Below are 10,160 nucleotides of genomic sequence, written 5' to 3'. Positions count from 1 at the left end.
CCAAGGGGCTGCGGGGGCGCGGGCGCGGCCTCGGCTGGCGGGCGGGGCCTCAGCGCCGGCGCGGCCGTTGGGCTCCGACCGCCGCCGCTGCCGCCTCGGCGCGACGCGGACCGAGGTGAGGGGGGAGCGCGCAGGGGCGCGGCGGCGCTGGGGCGCCTGCAGGGGCGCGGGGCGCGGGGGAGAGCCGTTGCCGCGCTGTATAACGGTCTGGCGGGCGCGCGGCGGGGGGGGGGGGGGGCGGGGGGCGGGGGGAGTTGTCCTCGAACCCCGCGGCAGCCACGCCCCACTGGTGCGCATGCGCCGTGTGGGATGTGGCGCGCGTCCTGCCGCAGAGGTGGCGGGGGGCTGCGGCGGCGTGGCGGGCGGCCGCGCGCATGCGCGCTACGGAGGGCGGGGGCGAAGGGCGGGGAGGTGCGTAAGGCTGGTGGGGGGTTGTTGGCAGGTATTTTGGGTCTCCAGAAAAAGACGCGTTGAGTTTTCTGAGCGGCACAGACGCTGAGGCTGCACTAAGGCCTGCGTGTTGCTGCGTTACAGCTCTTTTGCAAGTAACGTGCTGGAGGGTCTGGGGACGGTTACTAAATACGGCTCTGTGTGGGGCCTTCCTGAAACGTCGCCTCAGCTGAAGCTGGAGCGGGCTTAAAACGGGCACGAGTTTGCTCTTGAGGGCAGTCAGCTCTTCCGCCGCGTCTGCCCCCGGAGCGGCGTGGAGAGACCTGGGCCGCAGGCGGCAGGCGGTGGGGCGAGGGGCGCTCCGCCGTGCTGCCTCACCGACCCTCTCCGTTTCCACCTGCTCGGTCGCCGCCGCGAGCAGCGAGATCGTACCGCGAGGCGCAGGCTGGGTGCTTTAGCAGACTGCGCCTTCTGCGGTTGGGTTGGGTCGTTCTGAAATCTTAGACGCTGCCGGAGGACCGAGGAGGACGGGAAAGTAATCTTTCTGTTATAATCGTGGTGTGCCGAAATGAAAAGCTCTGTCGGAGGGGAAATGGTGTTTCTAGGTAAGACAGATCACTTGGAGTAAGGCGGCTGTGGGCAAGCTCCCCTCATCGCTTCCTTCGTCCTGGGTCTGAAAGCCCGTTTCACCCAGGCTTCTCAGCATGCGTCCTACAGAACCAGCAGCGGACGGCTAGAGGGGTCCCGTGTGAGGTTTGCTTCTAATTATAGTCACGTTAATCACGCACTTTCAAAGACAAGCTTACACAGGTGTCAGGGGCCGCCTTCACATCTTGAACGTTACTTTATTTGAATTACACAACTGGCTTTCTGTACGCAGCGGCAGGTTGTCCTGCTCAGAAGCACCTCCAAAGCAGAGTTGGTGTGAAAAAGAGAAGGCGGTGAATCTGTTTGGCTCTAGCTAATGCGCTTTGCGGTTTGGCTCTGCAGCACAGGTATACAGTAACATGCTCTCTGACCTACGTTTGCAATGCATCCAGGATCCTGGAAGAATTCTTTCCTACGTCTTCAACCTCACGCCCTCAGTTTCTTACATTCCTTTACAATATTTTAAGCCTGCTAGGTGAAGTGAAAGGCAAGATTAAATTAAAACCTTCCTCATATACCTACATAACTGCAGAAGTTTTCAGCAAAAGGAAATAATTGGTTTATCTGAAGGGTTACCCTCTGACCCTTTACAAGCGTAAAACCGTAATTAATTACCATATGTTTTTGAAGTAAAGTATGAATATAACAGAAGGAACTTAATGCAAACCAAACAAAATTATTTATTTCTGGCCGAATCCATAGAACGCGACGTAATTTGCCATGACAATAATCACATGCTGGCACTCTGGCTGTATCTATTCTGCCACGGTTGGCTGGCCTAGCTGTGCTTCTGGGGTGAAAGAAAAATGCCGTTTCTGCTTAGCCTTTGCTTTTTGTGAGTTTAGTTTCATTCTGGAAGGCAGTGTAAGCTCCTCTGTCTCAGGGATCACGGCTGTTGGAGTTACACCAATAAAAACCTTGCTGTGTACTTTGTGTTTTGCAAAGCCCTACTGGGGTGCAAGGGAAGACTAGACATGCTTCTGGCCTTTGACAAACTTGGGATAGATTCCTAATGGCACTGAAGTAACCATAGTGAAGATTATACAAAAACACTTGTTTATTTTGTGTGATAAAAATAAACTAATATACGTTAACAATAGGGAAATCTTTAATAAAGCTGCTGAATTTTGTGTGTTTGCACATAAGCGTCTGTCCCTGGAAATACTAGTGAGACGTAGGTTGTCGGAGGAGCAGGATATCACAATAGCCTTTCTTTTGAAATTTTGCGGAAAGGATAAACTGTCTTTTTACCTGCTGTTTATAAAACAGACTTTGAAGAGTACATACAAAAGACTGTTTCAGTAACAGAAAAACATCAAAGGGAGAACGATTTTGACATCAGAATTTACTCTTGAAATCTGTGAAAGCTGAAAAGCTTTTTCTTTGTGTTATTTATGTAGCACGTTGCATGCTACACCAATCTGACATCTAACTTTTGTGTCTTCTCCAAAGGAATAAAACTTGAGCCCTGTCTCTTCGCTAAGACACTATTGAAGTAATCTCTATTTTCCCCATAACAAACTTCTGTTGCTGAAAAAATTCTCATAAGTGTAAAAAAACAAAAACAAAAACAAAATTAAATATAAGAGGAACACGAGATCGGACGGTCGACATTGTAATGGAATTGTGTCCACACAGGGCTAATATATATCTGCATTATAGAGTAGTAGAGACGAGTGGGAATTAAGCCTTTTGCTAATTTAACCTCGCCTTTCAGGTGAAGAATTAAAATACAGTTTAGTGATTGAAGAGTTAAACATGATTCATAGCTTATTTATTTAAATGAAGAAGTAGGTGTAGCATAGATTAGCGGGCTTTTATTATATTCATAGTTCATCTTTTATATCCTTTGCTGCAACTGCAGAAAGGAAAAAAAAGGTAGGATTTCTATGTATTGTAGGTAACAGATGAATTCGTTTTTGCACATGGCAAATATGTAAGATGAAACGTGATAGTAATAGCGAGCCAAGGGAACCACCCGTCTTTCTTCCAAGGGAAAGAAAACTCCTTTTATGATTTTCAGTTAACCACAAAGGTTAACTCATTAATCCTATCCTCAAAACAAGGCTGAAGTCAAGATTTTAACATTCTGAATTGTGAGAAGGAGGATGATTGCTGGCGGATAGTGTAACCTGCACAGCCAAGGTCCTCATGTTTTACATTCAGGTCTTGAGAAACTGCAGATTTTAAGATTTTTTTTTAGTGAGAAGTCTTATGAGAAAAGTGTGTCCATTGTTTTAAATGTATGAAGCAGAGGAATTTTAATTCTGTTATTGTTGTTGTTCATTACTGTTCTGGTGTGGTCTTTTTTGTTAGCTTTAAAAAAATTAAAAGAAAGCTGAATTTACTGCCAAGCAGACTCTTTAACTCCTGAAAGTAGCAGTTTACCTCCTTCTACCACTGACAGTGGTAGAAGACAGCCTGTCTTGTGAAAGCTGCTTGGTTCTTTTGTTTTTACTTTTGCTGCTTACTTCATGTTTAAATGTAAAGGATTTTCAATATGCACCTCTCAAAAGCTTGAGCTTTTTAGATGTAGGAAATTTGGCAGGTAAAATCAATTGTTAAAACAATAATTTCTTGGCAATCTAAAAGTTTAGCTCAACCGTACTGCCTCTCAGCCGTAATGCCGGGTTATGAGTTCGACTTTGGTTCTTCCTGGCTTTCAGTTAGTCATTCGGAGCGGGAACGCTCCCGCTGTGACAGTCTTATCCCTTGGGTCTGAGATCCCCGTACTGCACACCGGTCATCAGCCTGTGACTTGCCAGCGTGGTGGCACGCCAGAAACGTGGGGGAACAGAAAACGTAGTGCATGAATTCAGTGCTGCGCGAGGCCTGGCGCGTCGGCTGCCGTGCGCGTGTCCATCCTTGCTTACAGCACCGACTCTGTGCAGAGGCGCAGATTCCAGTGATGGGGGAGATGGATAAAGGAGGTGGGTGGCTTGCTCAGCTACGCTTAACAAATCGTTCGTAGAGCGATGCAAACGGAGGGAAGCTGGGTTTCGGGAAAGGCACAGGAACGTGCTGTTGGTGTGCTGTGAGCAGCTGCTCAGGAAGAGCTTCCCAAGTTACTGAACCAACGGAGAGGGCAGTGCTGTTGTACTTGAGTCGGAGAGGGTGCGCCCGCTGGCTTAATATGGAAATTGCCAACTTCTGTTTGCTTGCCTTAAAACTGGAACAAAATGCTGATGTAGCGTTAGACTTCATACCCAAAGGATGGTACTTGTTTAAAATCCAGTTATTTGCAAAGGGAGCGCCATAAGGAACTTCTAAATAGCTGGTCTCGTTACCTGTGCTAGCGACTTTACTGTTTCGGGGGGAGGGGGGAAGTTGGGTTATTTGGTGGGAATTGTTGCTCTACGCTTTTTTTTTTAATAGGTTGTTCCTTAAAGTATCTTTTTCCTATTGCTACATTGTAGGGGGAGGGGAGCAGCAAGATAAAATGCCCGACTGTGATAGGTAAACATTAAAACTGATAACATAGTTTAAGTTGGCTACTAAGCAAGCTGGAAAATAGGATTAGAGGAAACATCTTGCTGTAGTTGTTGTTCATCTTGCTTGAAAAATATTGAATTTCTGTAGCCTTTTAATTGACAGGGTGGGTTTTTTTGTTTTTGTTTGTTTGTTTTAAGACTGCAAATTGCATGATGATTATCATCGTCCTTACTTATCTACTTGTCTCCAAAAGTAGTTGTCCTATTGTAACTTAATGTATTATTTTAATGTCTTGGTGTACTTTGTCCTGCAAAAGAGTATGGAAAGGATTAGAAGTCAATATGTAACTCTTTTATGTATTTTACCTCACCAAAGAGTTTTTAACAGATGCACAAACTGACTGAAGCAAAAGCTGGAAAAGTCATCTGATTGCCTTGTGATAAAAGGTAGTGATTGCAAATGAAGATACCCTTTTGCTAGAAGTAGGCATGCCGTTAGCAGCAAACTGACAACTATCTCAATATTGGACTAGTGTGACCTAGTTGGATAGTGAAAGTGTTTGTGAGCTATTAGGATAAATAGTCTCAGGAAGCAAGGGTTTTGTTTGCTAAGAAGCAGGAGAAATCTGCTATACGTTTTTGTCGCTATAGAAGGATGTATTTAAATAATAACATCTCTCAGCAAGTCATCAAGGTGAATAGCCTGTTACATCTTCAAGAACATGCCTTTCTGATAGTACTGCTTGTAGCTGGCAAGGAAACAATTTAAGGAGTTTCAGTGTGTGTGGATATTAGACATTAATTGCGCCTTCCTCTGGCGACACAGGACAAACTGAAGTTCACTGTTACGGTGAGAAGCAAAGAAGATCTTTGCAGTATTTTTATGGGATGTCCAATTGAAATTGAAAGGTTTTTTTGAAAGGTTTTTCAAGTTGCAAATAAATTAGCCAGGGAAGTAGGGTATCCTGCAAGATCAAGGGCCTCCTTCCACAAGCTGTCTCAGTTAAGGAGGCGCTTCCTGAGCACTTTGTGTTAATATTCTAGGTCCCTGATGAAAAAAAATTAAACCCAAATAAACATGATTTTCTTTAAAACAGATCACATTTAAGGAGTCAAATATAGCAGTATGAATTCTAGCAGCTTTTGTGAAAGTCCTGTGCCTTTTAGGACAGAAGGCCTTTTCCCCATCTTCTTTCTGTGCCAATGTTTCTTTCTAATGCTGCAAGCAGATCTCTTCCTCAGTTCTACTACACAGTTACTGTGATCAGCTGCTTTTGCACTTCCTAGAAAGCCCAGTGTGAGTTTGTAAACTCAAACCACATTTTGCAGAAAGACATTAGGTAAGAGTACTTACTGAACTCCAGCCTGGTTTGTTACAAATGTGACAGACTTGATGCCAACTTACTAGGGACCATGAAGTTTCCATAACCCATTTCTTAAAATTTTCCTTTAGAACCTCTCAGGTTAGACATTTCTAATCATGCAAATATTGTGCAAACAAGAAATTCTAATTGTTGGCTCTGCTTCCTTAGGGTAATTACAGAATCACAGAGTCACAGAATGGCCAAGGTGGGAAGGGACCTCTGGAGATCATCTAGTCCAAACCCCCTGCTCAAGCACGCTCATCTACAGCACATTGCCCAGGATCGCGTCCAGGCAGGTTTTGAATATCTCCAGCGAAGGAGACGCCACTACCCCTCTGGGCAACCTGTTCCAATGCTCTGTCACCCTCACAGTCAAGAAGTTTTTCCTCAGGTTCAGATGGAACTTCCTGTGGTTCAGTTTCTGCCCGTTCCCTCTTGTCCTATCACAGGGCACCACAGAGAAGAGTGTGGCCCCATCCTCTTGACACGCTCCCATCAGATACTTGCACACCTTGATGAGATGACCTCTCAGTCTTCTCCAGGCTGAACAGGCCCAGCTCTCACAGCCTTGCTTCAGAGGAGAGATGCTCCAGTCCCCTCATCATCTTTGTAGCCCTCCGCTGGACTCTCCCCAGTAGTGCCATGTCTCTCTTGGACTGGGGAGCCCACAATTGGACACAGCACTCCAGGTGAGGCCTCCCCAGGGCTGAGGAGAGGGGCAGGACCACCTCCCTCCACCTGCTGGCAACACTCTGCCTAATGCACCCCAGCACACCCTTGGCCTTCTTGGCCACAAGGCCACATTGCTGCCTCATGCTTTACTTGTGGTCCACCACGACTCCCAGGTCCTTCTCTGCAGCAGCTGCTTTCCAGCAGGTCAGACCCCAGCCTGTACTGGTGCATGGGGTTATTCCTGCCTAGGTGTAGGACTCTGCCCTTGCCTTTGTTGAACTTCAGGAGGTTCCTCTCCGCCCAGCTCTCCAGCCTGTCCAGGTCCCTCTGAATGGCAGCACAGCCTTCAGGTGTGTCAGCCCCTCCCCCCAGTTTAGTATCGGCAGCCAACTTGCTGAGGGTGCACTCTGTCCCTTCCTCCAGGTCATTGATGAATATATTGAACAAGAGTGGACCCAGGACTGACCCCTGGGGGACACCACTAGCTACAGGCCTCCAACTAGACTGTGCAATTCACCACAACCCTCTGAGCTCGGCCATCCAGCCAGTTCTCAATCCACCTCACCGTCCACTCATCTAGCCCACACTTCCTGAGCTTACCTAGGAGGATGTGAGGGAGACAGTGTGGAAAGCCTTGCTGAAGTCCAGGGAGACAACATCCACTGCTCTCCCCTCATCTGCCCAGCCACTCAGTCCATCAGATTGGTCAAGCATGATTTCCCTTTGGTGAATCCATGCTGACTACTCCTGATCAGCTTCTTGTCCTCCACATGCTTAGTGATGACCTCCAGGAGGAGCTGTTCCCTCACCTTTGCAGGGCTGGAGGGGAGGCTGACAGGCCTGGAGTTTCCTGGCTCCTCCTTCTTGCCCTTTTTGAGGACTGGAGTGACACTGGCTTTCTTCCAGTCCTCAGGCACCTCTCCTGTTCTCCAGGACCTTTCCAAGAGGATGGACAGTGGCAAGAACATCCTAGCAAGAACATCCGCCAGCTCCCTCAGTACTCATGGGTGCATCCCATCGGGGCCCATGGATCTGTGGCTGTCAGGTTTGCCCAAATGATCGCTAACCAGATCCTCCTCCACCAAGGGAGAGTCTTCCTTTCTCCAGCCTTCCTCTCTTGTCCCCAGGGTCTGGAATTCCTGAGGACTGGCCTTAGCAGTGAAGACTGAAGCAAAGGCAGCATTCAATAACTCTGCCTTCTCTGTAGCCTTTGTTACCAGGGCACTCACCCCTTTCGGAAGGAGGGGCCGACATTTTCCCTAGGCTTCCTTTTGCTACTGGTGCGTTTGAAGAAGCCCTTCTTGTTGTCCTTGACATTCCTTGCCAGATTTAATCCCAAATGGGCCTTCGCCTTCCTCCTCGCATCCCTGCACACTCTGACAACATCCCTGTATTCCTCCCAAGTGGCCTGTCCCCTTTGCCACATTCTGTGTACTTCCTTCTTCTGCTGGAGTTTTGCCAGGAGTTCCTTGCTCCTCCATGCAGGTCTCCTCCCTGCTTTGCTCGACTTCTTCCTCAGAGGGATGCACCTGTCTTGAGCCTGGAGGAGGTGATACTTGAATATTAACCAGCTTTCTTGGACCCCTCTTCCCTCCAGGGCCCTACCCCATGAGATTCCCCTAAGTAGGTCCCTGAAGAGGCAAAGTTAGCTCTCCTGAAGTCCAGCGTTGTGATCCTACTTGTTGCCCTGCTCCCTCTTCACAGGATCCTGAACTCCACCATCTCATGGTCACTGCAGCCAAGGCTGCCCCCAACCTTCCCATCTCCAACTAGACCTTCTTTGTTTGTTTAGTGTAGCAGCGCACCTCTCCTTGTTGGCGTCTCCACCACCTGGGTCAAAAAGTTATCCTCAATGCTCTGCAGGAATCTCCTGGACTGTTTGTGTCTAGCTGTGCTCTCTTCCCAGCAGATGTCAGGGTGGTTGAAGTCCCCCATGAGAACCAGGGCCTGTGATCGTGAGGCTACTTCCAGCTGTCTGTAGAAGGCCTCCTCAACTTCCTCTTCCTGGTCAGGTGGCCTGTAGCAAACCCCCACCACCGTGTCACCCATGTTAGCCCGCCCTTTAATCCTTGCGCGTAGGCTCTCAACTTGCTCTTTATCCACCCCGAGGCAGAGCTCCACACATTCTACTTGCTCCCTCACATAAAGAGCAACTCCTTCCTGGCCTGTCTTTCCTAAAAAGCACATAGCCGTCCATGGCAGCATTCCAGTCGTGTGAGCTATCCCACCATGTCTCTGGAACTGCAACGAGATCATGGCCCTGCAACCGCACACAGATCTCTAACTCTTCCTGTTTATTCCCCATGCTGCGTGCATTGGTGTACAGGCATTTCAGAGAGCCAATTGAGCATGCAGGTTTTTCAGGAGAGGTGCAAGAGGATCCTCCATAGCCATGTTGCATGCTGTCTCCCTTGGCTACATGCACCTGCTGGAGGCATCCTGACTTGAGAGGCATCACTCAGATTCATCATCACTCTTTCCCTAGATCCCATTTTTCGACTTTATCCGTTTTCGTTTCTGCTGAGTGGCAAGGCGCTTTATTCAGCTGGTTAGGTAAGCCTACTGAAATACATTTACCTTAGCCCAGATCTGCTCACGTGAAGTCATAATTATCATATCTGTGTATACCAGCAGCTGCCTTTCCACATGGAGAAGAGAGTTCTTTTTGCAAACTTAGTTTCCCAAGGACCAAGTAAATCTTGTGGAAGCGCTTAGAAGACTAAGCTATGTATTAGGACATAGTTAGATATAGGTAAGAATGATTTTGTAGCAGTGTTAGTGTTAAAATGGCATGAAGTACATTTTTTCTAGTCAACTCCAGATAAGGGGTGAGATCAAAATCAAAGTGATAGTTTCAGCTTCAGTTTAGCGCTACCTCTCACTTGCATACGGTTGGTGGACTGTTATTAAAGCAGTAGAGGTCTGATTTCAAAAATGGCTGTCTTCCATGTTCATAGAGTCTGTCAAGTGATGTATCTCTTAGGAATTTGTTCCATGTCATGGTTTTAGAATACAAGATTTTTTTTTATTTACTAAGGCACCAATAATTTTCCACTTACGTAGAGTTTCTGTCTGAGCAGTGTTTACTGTTCAAGTACTGTTGAATTTCCTAATGTTTAAAACTTGCTTATAAAGAATGTTTAAATATTGTTTATTTTAAACAAATTTGGCTTTAAAATCTGTCGTTTTCTTCTAAAATGTTCTAATGGAACTGTACTGTGGAGTACCAGTTGCCTGTTATCAGTGGATAAGGTAGTACATGTCTATGATTCTGTGTTGCAGTTGTATGTGTTGTCCATTAAGTGTGCCATTTAATAGCTGTGAATATTACTACTAAGGCTTTTTTTTTTTTTCCATTTTTCAGGAACTATATTTTAAAAATCTTTCAAAACAGAAACAAAAGGAAGTCATGGAGAAGAATGGAAGCAAACACAAACTTCGTGTTTGTGTCGCTACTTGCAATCGGGCTGATTATTCAAAATTAGCTCCCATTATGTTTGGTATTAAGGCAGAACCACAGTTCTTTGAGCTTGATGTTGTAGTTCTTGGTTCCCATCTGATTGATGATTATGGGTAAGATGGATTTTTGTATCTCTGCCATTCTCTCTCTGATATGTTGGTGAAATCATCAGGAATGTACATAAAAAAATCCTTG

The 10,160-nt window shown here is 46.8% G+C and overlaps 1 protein-coding gene across 4 annotated transcripts in view; it reads left to right on the top strand.

The window, feature by feature from the left end:
- GNE (glucosamine (UDP-N-acetyl)-2-epimerase/N-acetylmannosamine kinase) overlaps positions 1 to 10,160 on the top strand; it is a 36,539-nt gene that overhangs the window by 8,190 nt on the left and 18,189 nt on the right. The window contains exons 1-2 of one of the 4 annotated variants that reach the window (XM_068928591.1): positions 17 to 115; positions 9,870 to 10,078. In XM_068928591.1, coding sequence (XP_068784692.1) covers positions 9,915 to 10,078 — 164 coding nt within the window. In that variant the 5' untranslated portion in view covers positions 17 to 115; positions 9,870 to 9,914. Of the gene's footprint in view, positions 1 to 16; positions 116 to 328; positions 1,144 to 4,850; positions 4,917 to 9,869; positions 10,079 to 10,160 lie in introns of those variants that run through there. The other 3 variants (XM_068928592.1, XM_068928593.1, XM_068928590.1) reach the window with 3 other exon arrangements.

This window comes from Struthio camelus, chromosome Z (genome assembly GCF_040807025.1).
Source record: "Struthio camelus isolate bStrCam1 chromosome Z, bStrCam1.hap1, whole genome shotgun sequence".
Classification (NCBI taxonomy): domain Eukaryota; kingdom Metazoa; phylum Chordata; class Aves; order Struthioniformes; family Struthionidae; genus Struthio; species Struthio camelus.
Note: the sequence above shows the minus strand (reverse complement) of the source record. Positions and strands in the feature narration are given on the sequence as shown.